Genomic DNA, 21,731 nt, shown 5'->3' with positions numbered 1-21,731 from the left:
TTTCCAGCTGCCACCGTCACCTTCCATTTCTCTTGGCAGTTTTTGTTGCCCAGGGCATTTCCTTTCCTCTGCTGCCCTTGGCGCAGCTCTGTCTTCTTAATCCTCCTTGCGATCGCCTTTCTGTTCAGTTGTGTTCTTGTTACTTGCTTTTTGTTTGTTTTTTGATATTCATTTTCTTGTGAACTGGTTTCTGATTGCTCTTCAGTCTGGGCCCTGTTCTAGCTTGGTCCAGTAAGTACTGCCATAGCCACTTGTGTGCCACACAGGTTTTTAGGTTTACCATTTTATTGTAGGGACTTATTCATGGTTTTACTTTTGCTTCTTTCTTTCACTTAAGTTTTAAAAATATAGCTTAAAGGAATAAGGAATAAGATTCAGTATATTCTAGTAATTCATACAATCTGATTTATTGCCATTTGTCTGACAAGATTTTTGCATATTACAAACTGAGTGTTTGCTACTTAGTTTCTGATGGTTAAGATTTGATGTTTGGTGGTCCTGTATTTTACTGCAAGTTGCAGATCTGAAGTGGGGTCAAGAGCTCATTGGGGCTGGAGAATCTGCTTCTAAGTTGTTTCTTAAGTCATCGCCATCATTATTATTATTTAGACTTAAACCAATTTATATGTATTAGTGTTTTGCTTTGCATCAGGTGCGTGTGTGGTGCCTGTGGAGGCCAGAAGAGGGCATTAGATCCCCTGGAACTTGAGTTACAGATGATTGTAAGCCACCATGTGGGTTCTGGGAATCAAACCTGGGTATTCTGCAGTAGTAACAAGTGTTCCCAACTGCTGAGCCATCTCTTCTCTGCTAAGTTTTCTTAAGCGGTATCATTAAGTGGTTTTGTTTACCCACTGATGTTTTCCAGTTCCTTCTACCTTGGCTTTTGTTAATTTGTCCCAGGAGAACTCTTGAGAGAGCAGGTAAACGGGAGCGCTTAAGTACTATTCTCTGTGTTTGATAATTGCTCAGACACGCTATTCCATCCTTTTCCATCTTCTGTTGGTGACAGAGACCAATCCTGACCTTGCGTAAGGGGACTAGATAGACAGGTATCATTGGAATCAGTCTCTCCACACAGCCACCAAATGGTTCTTGTTCATCCACATGCAAAATATACTTGTCCTAGAAGTGTCATCTTATAGCACCATCCACAATGAGACATCTGAACCTGGTTCTGACGTGGATGAGCGTCTTAGGATGCTTTAGCATCTTGTGATAGATGAGTGCTATCCGAGTGCGGAGAGGCTCAAGCAGTAGGATGGGTGTCTCCCATACATCTAAGATGCCATAGAGACACATAGCCGGCGTAACTACTGGAGGGGGAGAAAATGGAACTCAGAGAGGAGCCATTGGTCCACTACAGTTCTGAAACTGAATGGCAAATGCAGGATGGTCTTGATTAGGTCTCAGGCCTGGGATAATTCTCCATGGCTCCGTGCCTGCCCTCTAGGCTCTGACTCCACCCTCTGAGTGGCCCCAGAAAGCATGTGCTTCACAGCTGATTACTTTCCTCATCTACTTCCTGTCAATAGAGTTTTAGGGGCTCAAAGACTTCCTTTTGTCTTGCTTCCGCCCCTTTCAGTTCAAGCTGGCTTTGTCTGCTGAAGTGTTTTTTTCTAAAAGCTTTCTGGGTCTTTGGTGAATTTTTTGGTGGATTCCTTTATATTAGTTAAAAACCACAGACTCCAAAAACCTCTGAAATTAGCTGTTTCAGTACTTTAAGTTTTTTCATACAGTACTCTTAATTAAACTTTATTGTTTGATTAATTGGATTTGTGAGGCACACCCTTACTTTCTTTATTACACCTTTTGTTTGAACGAATTGTGCCTTTGATCTGCCTGAAGGTTTTTCATTCAGAACATTGATTCTATCTCATGCCTAGGATTTGGTCTCTGTCCAGAACTTACTTAATTTCAGTATTGCTTTACATTTAGAAGCCAAAATATATATATATATATATATATATATATTTAAATCACCAACATTCTGGCTCATTTTTGTTTAATAGCTCTTTCTACATTTATCTCTTCTTAAATAAGTGGTAAAAACAAAACAGAACAAACAAGCTGCTCTTTGAGCACAGAAGTCTTAGCAGTATCATTTTCTGCAGTGCGAGTACCTGCAGCAGCGGTGCTGATCAAGTCTCTCCCTACGGGACAAGGATGCCCTTGTACTTTCCTGCAGCGTTACCTCGCTTCCCTCCCGGCCTTTGCTTGCATCCTGATTCAAGACCATGGAGCTTCAGCCAGTAGTGTTTTTGCGGTCTGTGGGTTTTCTTTTGCAATCCTCAAAGCCTGCTTTGTGATTCCAAAGCTATTTTTAGAGTTCTGGTGCCACTTCCTTTACAGAGGCTAAGATTTGTATTAGTCTGTTGCTACATAACAGAATATCCTGTTTCTTAGGAGGAGAAAACAATATGCCTTTGTTACTTCACACAGTGTCAGAGTGACAGGGATCAGAGGGGGTTGGCTGGGTGGTTCTGGCTCTAACTTCTTGCTAGGTAGCAAGTAAGCTGCCATCTAGAACTGCACTCACCTCATGTATTAGCTGAGCTTGCTAACTCACTCATGTGATTGCACCATATATAAGCTCACACAAAGAGGAGCCAGGAGGCAGGATCATTTCAGGCCATATTGGAGGCTAGGTATCTCAGTTACTGCATGCTTTTTCTCACTTAAGTGAGCTGGGAGCCACACTGTTCGTGCTCACTCACCATTTCTCCTGTAACTAGCCCGCCTTTGAGCCATACACATTCTGCTTCTAACACTTCCCCCATATTCTGTTGGTTTACGAGAACAGCTCTGTGTTTCACGTGTGCTGGTTTAGGACGCTCCCCTTCTTGGTTATCTTCCATCCTCCCCCCAGTCTTAAAAGTTCAGATGTAAGGAACCAAGCTTGATCCCTATGGCTATGAGAGAAACACGTGGGAGTCTGAGGCAGGAGGATCTGGAGTTTGCCAGCCTTGGTATAGATAACTTGCAGGCTGTCCTGGTCTACCTATGAGGCCTTGTTTCAGAAAAATAACAAAACAAAGCAAAATGAAGATACAGAGCTAAGGGGTTTGGGGAAGCACATCTACTCAGGGTTTGCCTAGCTAGAGAGTCCCTGAGCACAGCTCTCATTGCCTGTGAGTAGGACAGAGGGCAGATCCCTTGGCATGTCATGAGCTACCCTTTTTCTACTTCTTAGATCCTATTTCTTCCTGACACAAACATTATTCTTCATCCATACTGAACTACTTAGGAGTTCCCAGCTATGCCAAGCACTTGATTCACTGCTTCCAATCTTTGACTAATGAAGACATCCTTTATGTAGCTCTAAGTGACCCTAAGCGGAGCGTTGTGCCACCCCTGAACCTTGTACTGGATTTATTTACTTACATTTATGGTTTCTTTGCTTGAGAAGGAAGTAGTTCGGGCAGAAATGGTTATTTATCTTCATAGCCCTGGCATCTAGTACTGTTTCTTGGCACATAATAGCAGTAAATATTTGTTAAATTGAATTGAAGTTTGATATCTAGGCCAGACAAGTCTTTTGTCATTGTTTTATTTTGATGTTGGGAATTGAACCTAGGGCCAGTGGGTGACATACTAAACATGCATTCTACTGAGGCCAACTGCTCACCCTGGATCAGGAAACCTAAGACATCTGGTTCTTCACTAGAATATAATGGTAATTGTTGTGTTTGTTCAGTGTTTGATAAATGAAGACCTTGAAAAAATGCTCTTAGGTAACAAAGCAAAGTGAAATAAGGAAGAACTATTGGTTTTGTAGACCTGCTGGGTTTCAGAGTATTAGGCTAGGTCTATTTCCATTTATACCTTTTACGTACTAAAAATGGTGACAAAAGGTTGTTTCCATATGAGGGTGTTGGTGAAGTTTACATAAGGTGCTGAGCCCTCAGAGTGAGGGACATCAAACCCTGATCAGAGTGGTTCCCAAAAATACCTGAGAGGATTTTAATTAAATACCAAGACTTAGTGGCATTCCTTTGTGTAGGACCTGCGCTTCTGAGCTTGCTTTCTCATTTGATCTCCACAGAATGATTCTTTTTCTGCAGAGTCTGTACAGATATCTCAGCACTGCCAACCAAAGTGTATAGCTGATATTAGTACAGAGTGGTAGGCCCTTTAATTGTTTTTCTAGATGTTTGGCGTTAGGCAGATCTTTTCTTGTTATTGTTTTGATGCTAAAGAGTGGGCTCTGAGCCTCTGACAGACTAAGTCTCACCCTTGACCTTTGAACTTAGGACATCTGTCTAGCTTTTCAGTCATGCATGGTGGCTTTGGTGGTTTGTGTTCAGTGGTTGATAATGTAAAAACCCTGGAGATGCTGCGTCAGGTAACAAAGCAAAGCAGATAAGAGAACTTTGTCAGTCTATAGACCCACCGAATTTCAGGTTGTAAAGCCATGTTTCTTAGCTTAAAACAAAGCCAAACAAAAACACTGGCAACCCTTTTTGCGTTCATAGTGCTATGTGATGCATGCTCAGATGCTCAGGGCTAAGGAACTAAACAGTAGATGAGATTCATAGATTCATATGCTAAATACATTAACATTAGCATTCTTTTTTTCCTCCTAGCTGATGAAGAATTTGACGAACTGTGTTTTGAATTTGGTCTGGAACTTGATGAAATTGTATGTATTAGACTTTTTTTTAAAAAGCTATTCTATCTGTGAGCTCATATTTAAAAATGTTTTCTTATTACTATTGGATAAGGCCTGAGGTATTCTTATTTGATGAATTTGTGTTGCAAGTTTTACCCCTTACAAAGACTTTGCTTAAAGCAGTTTTTCGTTTTTGAGTTTATACTTTAATTATATCATTCACTCTTCCCTTTTCTCTTTCCAAACCCTTTCATGTATCCACCCTTTTCTGTCTTTTATACAAGGCTTCTTTTTTTCTTTAACTGTTGTTACACACACACACACACATATACACACATACATATATATTTCTAAATACATATAAGTATAACCTGTTTACTCTATATGTTACTTGTGTGTATAGTTTTCAGGGCTGACCATTTGGTATTGGATAACCAGTTGGTGTGTATGTCTGAGCCCATTCCTTTTTTCCCCTAAGAATTTGCTGTTTTATCTTTATTAACTTTGGTTTATCTTTATTAGTCTTTGGTAATTAATTCAGGGATTCCTGTATTTTGTTCTGGGGGGCGCTACTTGTGTCCGTGATCTCTGGATTTGTCTTGCCTGGCCTCATTTTGGAGAAACAAATGATTTGTTTTATATGATCACAAGACCTTCTGGCTCTGAAATTCATGTGGCCTTTGATTCCTGTTGGACTTAGTCAGGTAGCAGTACAGTCTCAGCTTTCACATATAGGCTTCATGAGCTGAGTCTGAAGTTGACACTGATGGCCGTATAAGTATCAGGTCACTTTCTATTCATATGCCTTCATTTCTCTCAATTCTTTATTTAGAACTCTTCTGATACCTGCCATCCTAACTAGCTATCTTCACTGAAAAACATCACTCTTATTAATGCTTCAATCAAACATTATTTCAGTTTTAGTTATTTTTGTTTGGTCTCTCTCCATCCTTGTCTTTCCTTTTCCCTTCTCTCTGTTTCCTTTCCTTTCTAATTTTAATCATCTTCTCTGATTTTAAGGTTATTAACCAGGTTAGATGTGTTTTAAGGGCCTGGAACATCCTTGAACAGTCCCAACACTGTGTGGACCCATGGCTTGCTCCTCTCTTTTCTCTCCTCTCCCTACTTCCCCCATCTCCGTTTTTGAGCAGCATATGAAGAAATGGGTTTCAGTGTGACATTTCATGCATATGTATGTGTACATTTCTGTCCTCTGTCCCCCTCTGCTTATCTTGCTGATGGTTTCCTTCCCCCAGATGGCAGCTTGTAATCCTTATGTGGACAGGAAGGTTGGCCATGGAGGGCAGAAAGCATGGTATGTTGTTACAGAGCTCCCTCTGTTACTTCAGCAGGTCATTGATGGGTTGCCACTGAGTAGCGTTTCTACATAAAGGGTAACGGTAACACTTGACATTTAACTTTTAGCACTGTTGAACCTTTGGCTAAGGTCAGGTGTGGAATATAATAACTTTTAGTCCTTGTGACTGAAAATTTCTTAAGTGTATTTATAGTACCCTGCTGTTTTAAATAACAAACATAAAAAAATAGGAGTAGAATTTTAACTTTTTGGCCATGATTATCTTTTTTGAAAAAAGTGTTATTCTCTGCTGTAAGGTATTACCTTAGGCGTAGCTGAGGTTTCTAAGCTCTGCTGCTGCATTAGGGCCACTGGTGTGGTGGCTCCTTCAGTTTGCTGTCTCCCTATGGCTTCCCACCGCTCTGCTGTCCCTCACTTTTAGCCCAGCTCTCCTCTCAGGGCGTTCAGATTTGCCAGTGCTGTCCCTCTTGGCCTCGTGTTCTATGAGACTCCTTGCCAGGGCTGCTGAATTCAGCGTTCCTTCTCTCATGTGACAACTCACTGTTCACTTCCGACACTTTCCTTCTCTGTGTTCGTGATGATGTCTTCCGTTTGCTTTGGTGGCAAAACTTTTCGTGTAAGGTGGCAGATAAGTATTGCCTCTGACATTACTCATTGTCTCAGTGTATGACAGTAGAATAATGTGTGTAACCTGTGTTTATCTGTGTTCCAGTAAAGTATTGTTTGCAAAAACAGGTGGGTGCATGGTTTTCCGGTTTCCCCGTTTGCTGATGGTGGTTTAGGTGGGGTAGAGTGCTCTGCCGTGAAGACAGTAGTTGTCTGTCTGCTGTGACTATAAGACGTGTAACTTTCTTGTGTTGTTATTATTGCAGAAAGGAAGTATATTCTGTAGCTTATTAAACTCTTTGGCTTGTTTTAGACTTCTGAGAAGCAAATCATAAGCAAGGAACAAGGTAATGTGAAGGCACAGGGGGCCTCAGATATTGTGCTTTACAAGATTGACGTCCCTGCCAACAGATATGACCTCCTGTGTCTAGAAGGACTGGCTCGGGGGCTCCAAGTCTTCAAAGAAAGGTAAGGAATTGCACACATTGCTGAATTGTTTCGCCACTTTTCCCTCTGCTGCTGTCAGCAGATGAGTTCAAATTTCTAGGAGAAACCTCATATGGGTAAAACAGCTTCAGGTCCTCAGGAGTGGTGATGGGGAGATAAGAGTCGTGGGGATTATAGCCATTTCAAAGTTTGGGGGGAACATTTTAAAACTCTGAATACATGATCTTAGGGTTACTATAAAAATCCTTCTGTGGTTTCCCTCAGTAATCCTGTGAGGTGAATAGTTGATTAGATTTGTTAAAGCATCGAGGGAAAAGTAGAGGTGACGATGGACTATATTTGTCTTTACATTAATAATCGTAAGGTGTAGAAAACCCTTGTGGAAATTTTGAATACTTATGGTCTTGGCATGCTTGTCACCTTCTCTAGTTTTAGTCTCTTGATGTAATGAAGATCTTTAAGGCTCTTCAGACTCAGCAGGCAGTAAATGTAGAGGGCAATGAATGTAACATGAAAAAAATACAGTTATCAGAAGTCATTATTTTTGTTTTTATTTACTTACACATTATCTGGCCAGTTACAAAAGAGTATATTCGTTTGGTTGCTAGGCTCGATTCTGAAACGTTGACATCTTTGAGTGAATGTAAATATTTGAAATGATGGTTGGGTTTGAGTTTGGGGTTTGTTCAGTTGCTTTCATACTTGAAAATTAAATCAGCTGGATTTTAAGGCGATTAGTCAGGATTTTTACTTTTACTTATTTATTTAATGGATATAGGTGTTTGTGTTTGGAAAAATGGGGGCCATTTTATGTATCCCTGGCTGGCTTAGAATTTAGTATGTATACCAAACTGGCCTTGGACTTCAGGTAGTCCTTTTGTCCCTGCCTTCCAGGTGCTGGGATTACAGGCATGTGTACAGCCATTCCTTTCTAGGATCTGTATTTTCAGTAAATACCTGTAGGTGTTTATGTCTAGGCAGAACTAGGAAGTAATTTCCACCTTTGCAATTACAAGTATGGCCCATAAGCCAGTAGCATCTGCATTACAAGAGAGCTCAGCCTCTGGGGTCCATCTGAGCTTTAGCAGCACTGTCAGTTGCTACAGAGATGAAAAGTGGTGGGCTGACAGTCGTGCGAGTTGGAGAAGTACTGACTTAAAACAGCAATAGCTGTCTTCAGGTGATGAGAGTTGCCCAGAAATGCCTTCAAACTGCACTTGTTACCAAGCTCTCCCAATACCTTCTCTGCTGCAGTAACTTCACATAGAACCAGAGAAGCTCTATTTTCAATTTCAATAAATTTTATTTATTCTTAGAAGCTTAGAATCTTGTGTTGTAATGAAATTTAAACACTGTCAAGTCCAGTGCCTTGACCAGTTGCTTTGTTAATGGCTTTGTGGTCTTGCTGGGACTCCAGTGAGGAGCTATTACCATGGGTTATTCTGTGCGTGTTTAGGGAATTTTAAATGTTAGGAAGCTTGCAGGTTTTTGTTTTTATTTCTAAGGTTCAAGGGAAGCTGACTTACTGTAAGTTAAGCTATTTCCTTAATTCTATTGATTACATATATATATGCACTTTATAGCTATAAATATAAAGTGCATATATACATATAATCAATAGAATTAAGACGTAATTATCAAATAGTCTTACTGTTTCGAATAACTTTGCTTCAATATTATTTTAGGATCAAAGCTCCAGTATATAAACGAGTGATGCCGAAGGGAGACATCCAAAAGCTGATTATCACAGAAGAGGTAATGAAATAGGCTCTGACTTTTCCCTTAACACCCCCTCCCCTGATGCATGTGTTAATAAGGTGGGAAAGAGGGTGTAATAAAACTAACCCTTCTGTCAGATGTCATTTCCTGTAGTTATGTGTTCAGATTGAATGGTTTTCAGTTTCTCACCCTTAAAAATTGTCAGTCTATGGGTCTGGAGAAATGACTTAGCAGCTAAGAGCACTGACTGCTCTTTCAGAGGACCTGGGTTCCATTCCCAGCCCCGACATGGCAGCTCACAACCATCTGTCATTCCATTTGTAGGGGGACTTATGTTCTCTTCTGGCTTCTGTGTGCACCAAGCATACATACATGCAACACATAGGCATATATGTGAGGCAAAATACCTGTACATATAAAATAACTTAATAGTTTTTAAAAGATTGTCAGTTTATTACAAGAAATGAAAGAAAATGAAGTACCTCCTTTCGTAGGTAATTTTGAAAAGTATCAATTGCTTTTAAAAAGCACATTTGCACCAGGCATGGTGGTACAAGCCTGTAATTCCAGAACTGTTGGGGGTGGGGCACAGAGGTTCTTGTACTTACAGAGAAGCTCTAAGAGATCCAGGTATGTTAATCACACAGGGGTGTCTCCTCAGTGGAGGGATAAAAATTAAATACCTGCATCCCATCCAGAAAGCTGAGAGTGGATTTTGTGACGGCCTGGTGGTGACCTTTTTTTTTTTTTTTTTTTTTTTATTTTTATTACATATTTTCCTCAATTACATTTCCAATACTATCCCAAAAGTCCCCCATAGCGCCCCCCACTTCCCTACCCACCCATTCCCATTCTTTTGGCCCTGGCATTCCCCTATATTGGGGCATATAAAGTTTGCAAGTCCAATGGGCCTCTCTTTCCATTGATGGCCGACTAGGCCATCTTTCGATACATATGCAGCTAGAGACAAGAGCTCCAGGGTTCTGGTTAGTACATCATGTTGTTCCAACAATAGGGTTGCAGATCCCTTTAGCTCCTTGGGTACTTTCTCTAGCTTCTCCATTGGGAGCCCTGTGATACATCCAATAGCTGACTGTGAACATCCACTCCTGTGTTTGCTAGGCCCCGGCATCGTCTCACAAGAGACAGCTATATTTGGGTCCTTTCAGCAAAATCTTGCTAGTGTATGCAATGGTGTCAGCGTTTAGAAGCTGATTATGGGACGGATCCCTGGATACAGCAGTCTCTAAATGGTCCATCCTTTCATCACAGCTACGAACTTTGTCTCTGTAACTCCTTCCCTGGGTGTTTTGTTCCCAATTCTAAGAAGGTGCACAGTGTCCACACTTTGGTCTTCATTCTTCTTGAGTTTCATGCGTTTATCAAATTGTATCTTATATCTTGGGTATCCTAAGTTTTGGGCTAATATCCACTTATCAATGAATACATATTGTGTGAGTTCTTTTGTGATTGTGTTACTTCACTCAAGATGATGCCCTCCAGGTCCATCCATTTGGCTAGGAATTTCATAAATTCATTCTTTTTAATAGCTGAGTAGTACTCCATTGTGTAAATGTACCATAATTTCTGTATCCATTCCTCTGTTGAGGGACATCTGGGTTCTTTCCAGCTTCTGGCTATTATAAATAGGGCTGCTATGAACATAGTGGAGCATGTGTCCTTTTTACCGGTTGGGACATCTTCTGGATATATGCCCAGGAGAGGTATTGCTGGATCCTCCGGTAGTACTATGTCCAATTTTCTGAGGAACCGCCAGACTGATTTCCAGAGTGGTTGTACAAGCTTGCAATCCCACCAACAATGGAGGAGTGTTCCTCTTTCTCCACATCCTCGCCAGCATCTGCTGTCACCTGAATTTTTGATCTTAGCCATTCTGACTGGTGTGAGGTGGAATCTCAGGGTTGTTTTGAGTTGCATTTCCCTGATGATTAAGGATGTTGAACATTTTTTCAGGTGCTTCTCTGCCATTCGGTATTCCTCAGGTGAGAATTCTTTGTTCAGTTCTGAGCCCCATTTTTTAATGGGGTTATTTGACTTTCTGGAGTCCACCTTCTTGAGTTCTTTATATATATTGGATATTAGTCCCTTATCTGATTTAGGATAGGTGAAGATCCTTTCCCAATCTGTTGGTGGTTTTTTTGTCTTATTGATGGTGTCTTTAGCCTTGCAGAAGCTTTGTAGTTTCATGAGGTCCCACTTGTCAATTCTCGATCTTACAGCACAAGCCATTACTGTTCTATTCAGGAATTTTTCCCCTGTGCCCATATCTTCAAGGCTTTTCCCCACTTTCTCCTCTATAAGTTTCAGTGTCTCTGGTTTTATGTGAAGTTCCTTGATCCACTTAGACTTGACCTTAGTACAAGGAGATAGGAATGGATCGATTCGCATTCTTCTACATGTTAACAACCAGTTGTGCCAGCACCATTTGTTGAAAATGCTGTCTTTCTTCCACTGGATGTTTTTAGCTCCCTTGTCGAAGATCAAGTGACCATAGGTGTGTGGGTTCATTTCTGGGTCTTCAATTCTATTCCATTGGTCTATTTGTCTGTCACTATACCAGTACCATGCAGTTTTTATCACAATTGCTCTGTAGTAGAGCTTTAGGTCCGGCATGGTGATTCCACCAGAGGTTCTTTTATCCTTGAGAAGAGTTTTTGCTATCCTAGGTTTTTTGTTATTCCAGATGAATTTGCAGATTGCACTTTCTAATTCGTTGAAGAATTGATTTGGAATTTTGATGGGGATTGCATTGAATCTGTAGATTGCTTTTGGCAAGATAGCCATTTTTACAATGTTGATCCTGCCAATCCATGAGCATGGGAGATCTTTCCATCTTCTGAGATCTTCTATAATTTCTTTCTTCAGAGACTTGAAGTTTTTATTATACAGATCTTTCACTTCCTTAGTTAGAGTCACGCCAAGATATTTTATATTATTTGTGACTATTGAGAAGGGTGTTGTTTCCCTAATTTCTTTCTCAGCCTGTTTATTCTTTGTGTAGAGAAAGGCCATTGATTTGTTTGAGTTAATTTTATATCCAGCTACTTCACCGAAGCTGTTTATCAGGCTTAGGAGTTCTCTGGTGGAATTTTTAGGGTCACTTATATATACTATCATATCATCTGCAAAAAGTGATATTTTGACTTCATCTTTTCCAATTTGTATCCCTTTGATCTCCTTTTGTTGTCGAATTGCTCTGGCTAGGACTTCAAGTACAATGTTGAATAGGTATGGAGAAAGTGGACAGCCTTGTCTAGTCCCTGATTTTAGAGGGATTGCTTCAAGCTTCTCACCATTTACTTTGATGTTGGCTACTGGTTTGCTGTAGATTGCTTTTATCATGTTTAGGTATGGGCCTTGAATTCCTGATCTTTCCAAGACTTTTATCATGAATGGGTGTTGAATCTTGTCAAATGCTTTTTCCGCATCTAAGGAGATGACCATGTGGTTTTTGTCTTTGAGTTTGTTTATATACTGGATTACGTTGATGGATTTCCGTATATTGAACCATCCCTGCATCCCTGGGATGAAACCTACTTGGTCAGGATGGATGATTGTTTTGATGTGTTCTTGGATTCGGTTAGCAAGAACTTTATTGAGGATTTTTGCATCAATATTCATAAGGGATATTGGTCTGAAGTTTTCTATCTTTGTTGGGTCTTTTTGTGGTTTAGGTATCAGAGTAATTGTGGCTTCATAGAATGAGTTGGGTAGAGTACCTTCTGTTTCTATTTTGTGGAATAGTTTGTGAAGAACTGGGATTAGATCTTCTTTGAAGGTCTGATAGAACTCTGCACTAAACCCATCTGGTCCTGGGCTTTTTTTAGTTGGGAGACTATTAATGACTGCTTCTATTTCTTTGGGGGATATAGGGCTGTTTAGATCATTAACCTGATCTTGATTCAACTTTGGTACCTGGTATCTGTCTAGGAACTTCTCCATTTCATCCAGGTTCTCCAGTTTTGTTGAGTATAGCCTTTGGTAGAAGGATCTGATGGTGTTTTGGATGTCTTCAGGATCTGTTGTTATGTCTCCTTTTTCATTTCTGATTTTGTTAATTAGGATGCTTTCCCTGTGCCCTCTAGTGAGTCTGGCTAAGGGTTTATCTATCTTGTTGATTTTCTCAAAGAACCAGCTCCTTGATTGGTTGATTCTTTGAATAGTTTTTCTTGTTTCCACTTGGTTGATTTCACCCCTGAGTTTGATTATTTCCTGCCGTCTACTCCTCTTGGGTGAATTTGCTTCCTTTTGTTCTAGTGCTTTTAGGTGTGTTGTCAAGCTGCTAATGTGTGCTCTCTCTAGTTTCCTTTTGGAGGCACTCAGAGCTATGAGTTTTCCTCTTAGAAATGCTTTCATTGCGTCCCATAAGTTTGGGTATGTTGTGGCTTCATTTTCATTGAACTCTAAAAAGTCCTTAATTTCTTTCTTTATTCCTTCCTTGACCAAGGTATCATTGAGAAGAGTGTTGTTCAGTTTCCACGTGAAGGTTGGCTTTCTATTATTTATTTTGTTATTGAAGATCAGCCTTAGGCCATGGTGATCTGATAGTATGCATGGGACAATTTCAATATTTTTATATCTGTTGAGGCCTGCTTTGTGACCAATTATGTGGTCAATTTTGGAGAAGGTACCATGAGGTGCTGAGAAGAAGGTATATCCTTTTGTTTTAGGATAGAATGTTCTGTAGATATCTGCCAGATCCATTTGATTCATAATTTCTCTTAGTTTCACTGTGTCCCTGTTTAGTTTCTGTTTCCATGATCTGTCCATTGGTGAAAGTGGTGTGTTGAAGTCTCCCACTATTATTGTATGAGGTGCAATGTGTGCTTTGAGCTTTACTAAAGTTTCTTTAATGAATGTGGCTGCCTTTGTATTTGGAGCATAGATATTCAGGATTGATAGTTCCTCTTGGAGGATTTTACCTTTGATGAGTATGAAGTGTCCCTCCCTGTCTTTTTTAATGACTTTGGGTTGGAAGTCAATCTTATCAGATATTAGAATGGCTACTCCAGCTTGTTTCTTCATGCCATTTGCTTGGAAAATTGTTTTCCAGCCTTTCATTCTGAGGTAGTGTCTATCCTTTTCTCTGAGATGAGTTTCCTGTAAGCAGCAAAATGTTGGGTCTTGTTTGTGTAGCCAGTTTGTTAGTCTATGTCTTTTTATCAGGGGGAGTTGAGTCCATTGATATTAAGAGATATTAAGGAAAAGTAATTGTTGTTTCCTGTTATTTTTGTTGTTAAAGTTGGCATTTTGTTCTTGTGGCTGTCTTCTTTTAGGTTTGTTGAGGGATTACCTTCTTGTTGTTTCTAGGGCGTGGTTCCTGTCCTTGTATTGGTTTTTTTCTGTTATCCTTTGAAGGGCTGGATTCGTGGAGAGATAATGTGTGAATTTGGTTTTGTCGTGGAATACTTTGGTTTCTCCATCTATGTTAATTGAGAGTTTGGCTGGGTATAGTAGCCTGGGCTGGAATTTGTGTTCTTTTAGTGTCTGTATAACATCCGTCCAGGATCTTCTGGCTTTCATAGTCTCTGGTGAAAAATCTGGTGTAATTCTGATAGGCTTGCCTTTATATGTTACTTGGCCTTTTTCTCTTACTGCTTTTAGTATTCTATCTTTATTTAGAGCATTTGTTGCTCTGATTATTATGTGTCGGGAGGTATTTCTTTTCTGGTCCAGTCTATTTGGAGTTCTGTAGGCTTCTTGTATGTTCATGGGCATCTCTTTCTTTAGATTTGGGAAGTTTTCTTCTATAATTTTGTTGAAGATGTTTGCTGGTCCTTTGAGTTGAAAATCTTCATTCTCATCCACTCCTATTATCCGTAGGTTTGGTCTTCTCATTGCGTCCTGTATTTCTTGGATGTTTTGAGTTAGGATCTTTTTGCATTTTACATTTTCCTTGATTGTTGTGCCGATGTTCTCTATGGAATCTTCTGCACCTGAGATTCTCTCTTCCATCTCTTGTATTCTGTTGCTGATGCTCGTATCTATGGTTCCAGATTTCTTTCCTAGGGTTTCTATCTCCAGTGTTGCCTCATTTTGGGTTTTCTTTATTGTGTCTACTTCCCTTTTTAGGTCTAGTATGGTTTTGTTCATTTCCATCATCTGTTTGGATGTGTTTTCCTGTTTTTCTGTAAGGACTTCTACCTGTTTGATTATGTTATCCTGTTTTTCTTTAAGGATTTGTAACTCTTTAGCAGTGTTCTCCTGCAATTCTTTAAGGGATTTTTGTGCTTTCTCTTTATTGTCTTCTGCCTGTTTAGCAGTGTTCTCCTGCATTTCTTTAAGTGTGTTATTAAAGTCCTTCTTGAAGTTCTCTATCATCATCAGGAGATATGCTTTTAAATCCGTGTCTAGCTTTTCCGGTGTGTTGGGGTGCCCTGGACTGGGCGAAGTGGGGGTGCTGGGTTCTGATGATGGTGAGTGGTCTTGGTTTCTGTTAGTAAGATTATTACGTTTACCTTTCGCCATCTGGTAATCTCTGGGGTTAGTTGTTATCGTTGTCACTGTTTAAAGATTGGAGCAGAAGCTGTGTTCCACTCACCAGCAGTCTCTAAATCCTGCGGCGGGGGTCGTGGGTAGCTGACGGTACCCCGGTGCTGGTCCAGCCGGAAGAGGCCTGTGGTCCTACTCAGGCCGGTTTCTGCTTCCCTAACTAATGCAGTCTCAGGTCCTGCGCAATTGGATTGGAGCTGAAGCTGTGTTCCACTCACCAGCAGTCCCAAAATCCTGCGGCGGGGGTCGTGGGTAGCTGGCGGGTGTCAGGCAACCCTGCGCTCCCGCTACCCCGGCGCTGATCCAGCCGGATGAGGCCTGTGGTCCTACTCAGGCCGGTTTCTGCTTCCCTAACTAATGCAGTCTCAGGTCCCGCGCAATTGGATTGGAGCAGAAGCTGTGCTCCACTCACCAGAAGTCTTAAGATCCTGTGGCGGGTGTTGTGGGTAGCTGGCGAGTGTCAGCAGACCCTGCACCCCAGCTGCCTCGGTGCTTTTCTGACCGGAAGAGGGTTGTGGCCCTACGTAGGCCGGATTTCTCTCTCCCCAACCAGAGCAGTCTCAGGTCCCGCGTGATTGGACTGGAGCAGAAGCTGTGTTCCACTCACCAGCAGTCCCAAAATCCTGCGGCGGGGGTCGTGGGTAGCTGGCGGGTGTCAGGCAACCCTGCGCTCCCGCTACCCCGGCGCTGATCTGGCCGGATGAGGCCTGTGGCCCTACTCAGGCCGGTTTCTGCTTCCCTAACTAATGCAGTCTCAGGTCCCGCGCAATTGGATTGGAGCAGAAGCTGTGTTCCACTCACCAGCAGTCCCAAAATCCTGAGGCGGGGGTCGTGGGTAGCTGTCGGGTGTCAGGCAACCCTGCGCTCCCGCTACCCCGGCGCTGATCTGGCCGGATGAGGCCTGTGGCCCTACTCAGGCCGGTTTCTGCTTCCCTAACTAATGCAGTCTCAGGTCCCGCGCAATTGGATTGGAGCAGAAGCTGTGTTCCACTCACCAGCAGTCCCAAAATCCTGCGGCGGGGGTCGTGGGTAGCTGGCGGGTGTCAGGCAACCCTGCGCTCCCGCTACCCCGGCGCTGATCCGGCCGGATGAGGCCTGTGGTCCTACTCAGGCCGGTTTCTGCTTCCCTAACTAATGCAGTCTCAGGTCCCGCGCAATTGGATTGGAGCTGAAGCTGTGTTCCACTCACCAGCAGTCCCAAAATCCTGCGGCGGGGGTCGTGGGTAGCTGGCGGGTGTCAGGCAACCCTGCGCTCCTGCTACCCCGGCGCTGATCCAGCCGGATGAGGCCTGTGGTCCTACTCAGGCCGGTTTCTGCTTCCCTAACTAATGCAGTCTCAGGTCCCGTGCAATTGATGGTGACCTTTTTACTATCTGTGGAGACAGACCTCACCCACTTTTGCTATAGAGACCGACCTTACCCAAGCTCCCTAGAAAGACTATCCCAGACGCTCCCCTCCCCAGACCATTACTCATCCTGAGGGGAGATGGCACACGCCGACCTCTGTACTGTTGGTCAGAGACCACACTAGATTCTAGGCCTTTTAGCTATAGACCTTGCCCTCATGGTCACATTTACTTTGTAAACGTTTTTATGTGGTCACACCTCAAGTTTTATTTGTGCACTTGGAATTGAACTGATATTACTACCGTGTTTCAAATATGCTTGCAACGAATTGCGTGGCTTTAGACGCCCTGAAGTCTGACCCAGACTGACAGTCTGCACTGTTTCCTTCTTACCTCTTTACAGGGTTTGCTTCTCTGTCTGGCATCTGTAGAGAGCCCCTCACAGAATGTGGGAGGTGGAGGCAGGCAGATCAGTTCTTCAAGACCAGTACCATCCATACACTAAGTTTGAGACTAGCCTGTGGTACATGAGAAAGAGATCCTGTTTGAAATGTCCAAACCAAAAGGAAGAAAAAGCTTGAGAACTGACACAGCTCAGTGATAGAGCACCAGCTTAGTCTGAGGGAGGCACCATGTTCATTGTCTGCTTCCAAACATTTTGACTAAATAAATAAGATAGATACATTGGAGATTTAGTTGTCTAAATTGTGGTACGTTAATGTAGAGGGATTATTTTGGTAAAAAGTAAGGCATGTGCGCAAATTATTTAAAGGCTAATTTTTCGGGGCTGGAGAGATGGCTCAGTGGTTAAGAGCACTGACTGCTCTTCCGAAGATCCTGAGTTCAAATCCCAGTAACCACATGGTGGCTCACAACCACCCCTAATGAGACCTACGCCCTCTTCAGATGTGTCTGAAGACAGCTACAGTGTACTTATTTATAATAATAAATAAATGTTTAAAAAAAATTAATTTTTCCTTAATTATTTAACATTTTCAGAAATCTTTACTGAAATATGAATTGCATTTGTGTAGTACCTGTATCTCCTGCTTGGTGTTTAACTCCTTCTTGGTTGATGTTAATATTATTGCCTGTTTGAATTATTTGTGACCTTGTCAGGAGTACAACCACTTTTCTGTGGTAAAATATTGTGACAAAGGGAAAAGCCATAAACCTAACTGTCTCGATGGTGTTGTGACCTGCAGACAGCCAAAGTGCGCCCTTTTGCTGTAGCAGCAGTTCTCCGGAATATCAAGTTCACTAAAGACCGATATGACAGCTTCATTGAACTTCAGGAGAAACTACACCAGAATATTTGCAGGTTTGTCAGACTTCATCTCAGTCCTCCTTGTCTTCCCCTCCTCCTGCTTCCTTCTCATCCCTTCCATTTCACATCTCCTTGTCTCACGTACCTCCCTGTCCTGGTGCTGAAAAAAGACACGGTGCCTAAGACAGCTTATAGAAGGAAATGCTTCGTTGGGGGTGGGGTGGGCCTTGCTTCCAGTTTTAGAGGCTTAGTCTGTGATCATGGTGGGAGCATGGTAGCAGGAAGACAGGCAGGCACAGTGCTGAGAGCTTTACATCCTGATTTGCAGGCAGCAATAGAGAGTGGCACTGATGGGGCATGAGTTTTTAAAAGCTCAGTGCCCACCCCCAGGGATACACTTCCTCCAACAAGGTCATACCTTGTAATCCTTCCCAGAAAGTTCCACTACTTGGGGACCAGGGATTCAAGCATATGAGCCTATGGGGGCCATTCTCATTTAAACCACCACACTACCTTCTTCTGCAGATTACTTTTCAGAACATTTCTAAGCTATTTAATGAGAGAGGTTCACTTTGCTGTACTGGACAGATATTTGTTACTGTTTAAATCTGGTATGTGTGGGGCTGGAGAGATGGTGCAGTGGTTAGAGGATTTGCTGTTCTTGCACCCACGTGGTGCAGTGTGCAGTCATGGTGCAGCTCTCAGTCAGCCACAGCCGCCTGGCTCTTGGGCACTTGCACATGGCTGTGTATGTCTGCACATACAGGTATACAGGCAAAGCATGAATAAAAACAAACATCTCAAGAGTGGTGTGTGTGTGTGCTATATAGAGGACTTTTATTCCTAGAAGGTTTCTTGATTATTTTCTTTCTGTTCAAATCATTTTAAAAATATTTATTAAGTATGATTTGTTTATGAACTGCCAAGAGTCAAATCATTGTTCTTCTGTGTGTGCTAAATACTGTCGAGCTATATGCCCTCAGCCTTGTTCATATAGTTATTAATGGATTACCAAGTACAAACCATGGCAATTTGAAGGATAGTCTGCCATTTAAAAAAAAAAGAAAAGTTTCTTTACTTGATCCACATTTTGAATAAGTATAATTAAATGTTGATACATAAAACTTGAGCAGGGGCAGACATACACCTAGCATGTAGTGTGGGTCTAGGTTTGATCACAACACTGGAAGTAAGTAGATAGATAGATAGATAGATAGATAGATAGATAGATAAGTAAATAGAAGCAACCTAAACTTAAGTGATTGAACTGACTCGTCCTTTTTGGTGGTGCTGTGGACCAACCCCAGGGCCTCCGTCGTTCGTGTTGGTTGGCAGGAACCTTAGCTTGAGTCTTGCTGAGCTTCCATGGCACATTACTTCCTGTGTGGTGTTTCTCTAGTGCACTGATCTTTAAACCTTTTATTTCCAAACCCTAACAATAAAGGAGGGTAAGTGTGGGAGTCCTTGAAATAATTTCAGTACTTCCTCTGCAGGTAGATCTCTGTGAGTTAGAGGCCAGTCTAGGGCCAGCTACAGTGAAACCCTGTCTAAAAAGAGGGGCAGGGTGTAATGAGTGTTATAGCCAGATAGGGTGGTACATATCGTAATCCTAGCACGTAGGAGACAGTTGCAGGGAGTTGTTATAAGTTTAAGGCCAGTCTAGTTGAAAGCCAGCCAGACTATAGGTAGAACTTGTCTAAAACAACAGCAAAGAAAACTACATATTTATTAATGGTGAGAAACCCTAGTTTTAGATACTTTGTGTGGATCTAGAAACAAGTTAATTTGTTCAAAAGATAATATTGATGGTTACATTTTATATTCTTAAATAGAATAGAAAACTGATAAATGATATAAAAGCAAATTATCATTTCTTAATAATTGAAGCTTGTCAAAGTGCACTGACTTGGAGGGGTGTGTGTGAGTGTATGTGTGTGTGAGTGTGTGTGTGAGTGTGTGTGTGTATGTGTGTGTGAGTGTATGTGTGTGTGAGTGTATGTGTGTGTGAGTGTGTGTGTGTTGTGTGTGTGTGTTTGTATCTGTGGTATATAAGGGATGGGCTAGGGACAGTTTAGAGGAGAATTCTAGATATTTTCTTCAATGGTGAAAAATGCTTAAAATTACAAGTCAGATTTGGCAGCTAGTGTTCCCTTCATAACGTATCTTTGCTCAGATAGTGCACACATGTCCCTAGGGCTTTAAGTAACATTCTTAGTCTCATTATATTGAAATCTATGTAATAACTTGCTGACATATGTCATTAGTAAGCAAAATAATAAATGAACTATGAATTTATTTTGAAGAAAGAAGTTTATTGTACATTGTAAGAGTGTAGTGGGCAAGGGTGGTAAAATGAGAACAATTTGCCTGAGCAAAGTAGAATATGGTTTTAAAGGAATAAGGTCAAGGTCTCACAGGCAGTGAGAGCTAGGAGATGAGTGGCAGACTATTGTTTTAGATATAGTTATTAAACATTCTTCCCTCCCTCCCTCCCTCCTTCTTCCCCTGGCCTCCTCCTCCTCTCTCTCCCTTCCTTTTTCCCACCCTCTTTTCCTCCTTCCCTCTCTTTTTCCCTCCCTCCCTCCCTCCCTCCCTCCCTCCCTCCCTCCCTCCCTCCTTCCCTTCTTTCTTTTTTTCCGGCTCATTGGTTTCTACTTTCTAATCCTTGGATTTGGCAGTCTAACTTTAAATTACTGAATGAATTCACATATTTCATTATGGTAGTTCTGTGTTTATTATTAACTCATTGTACAATAGATTGTTTCTGCTTGCTAGTAATCATGCCCAGTTCAGCCATAGTTATTCCAGTTTTTATTCACGTATACTTTTTTGTTTGTTTGTTTGTTTCAGTACTGGGACTCCATCTCAGGGCCTTGTGTATGCAAGGCAAGAGTTCTACTAATAGCTAAATCCCCAGCTTTGTCTTGCATTATACGTTTTATCTGATTTATATATGTGTGTGGTTATATATCAATGTGTCATGTATGCACCTCCATGTTGGACTAATTTTAAGGAATCATAAGGACACAGTACTTAGCGAAAGTGTTTGCTTCCACTATTGATATAATGTTTAACTAACTGTTGTTCTCACTATTTTAATGATTGTGAGAATTTGTTATATTGCATAAAGATGTTATGTAGCAGCTATGGGCTGTTTGAAAGAAATGTTTAAAATAAAAATTAAAAATACGATCTCTGTTATCTTCAGAAAATTAGGCTCTGTGGCTCTCATTTCCTCTTTCATCCTCCTTCCCCTTTTGTCTTAGGAAAAGATCGTTGGTTGCGATTGGAACTCACGACTTGGACACTTTATCAGGCCCATTTACTTACACCGCGAAACGTCCTTCAGATATCAAATTCAAGCCTCTGAATAAGACCAAGGAGTATACAGCTTGTGAATTAATGAACATATACAAGGTAAACACGTTTATTTATTTAATTTAATTTAATTTTTTTTAATAAGTCTGGTTTATTTGTGTGTGATTTTGTGTAAGTGTGTTTATGTGCGTGTATATGTGTGTGTGTGTGTGTGTGTGTGTGTAGGCTGGACTTCACTGTAGAGATCAGAGGACTATTGGACATTGGTTCTCTCTTTTCAGAATGGATTCTAAGGATCAAGCCCAGGTTGCCTGGCTTGTAGGAGGAAAGTACCTTTACCTGCTAAGCCATCTCACTGGCTTGGTAATCTTTTTGTTTTTCTTTTTAACAAAAAATAAAATAGATATTTATTTATTTATTTATTTATTTTGGTTTTTCTAGACAGGGTTTCTCTGTGTAGCCCTGGCTGTCCTGGAACTCACTTTGTAGACCAGGCTGGCCTCGAACTCAGAAATCCGCCTGCCTCTGCCTCCCGAGTGCTGGGATTAAAGGAGTGCGCCACCACGCCCGGCTAAAATAGATATT

General features: G+C 41.5%; 1 protein-coding gene across 2 annotated transcripts in view; it reads left to right on the top strand.

The window, feature by feature from the left end:
* Farsb (phenylalanyl-tRNA synthetase subunit beta) overlaps positions 1–21,731 on the top strand; it is a 69,524-nt gene that overhangs the window by 1,933 nt on the left and 45,860 nt on the right. The window contains exons 2-6 of one of the 2 annotated variants that reach the window (XM_021158176.2): positions 4,587–4,642; positions 6,850–7,004; positions 8,669–8,738; positions 17,767–17,882; positions 21,095–21,245. In XM_021158176.2, the coding sequence (XP_021013835.1) occupies positions 4,587–4,642; positions 6,850–7,004; positions 8,669–8,738; positions 17,767–17,882; positions 21,095–21,245 (548 nt within the window). The remainder of the gene's footprint in view (positions 1–4,586; positions 4,643–6,849; positions 7,005–8,668; positions 8,739–17,766; positions 17,883–21,094; positions 21,246–21,731) is intronic. The other variant, XM_021158340.2, reaches the window with a different exon arrangement.

Source organism: Mus caroli, unplaced genomic scaffold, assembly GCF_978045245.1.
Source record: "Mus caroli unplaced genomic scaffold, Mus_caroli_1 scaffold_1, whole genome shotgun sequence".
NCBI classification, from domain to species: Eukaryota; Metazoa; Chordata; class Mammalia; order Rodentia; family Muridae; genus Mus; species Mus caroli.
This window is presented reverse-complemented; position numbering and strand designations above follow the sequence as displayed.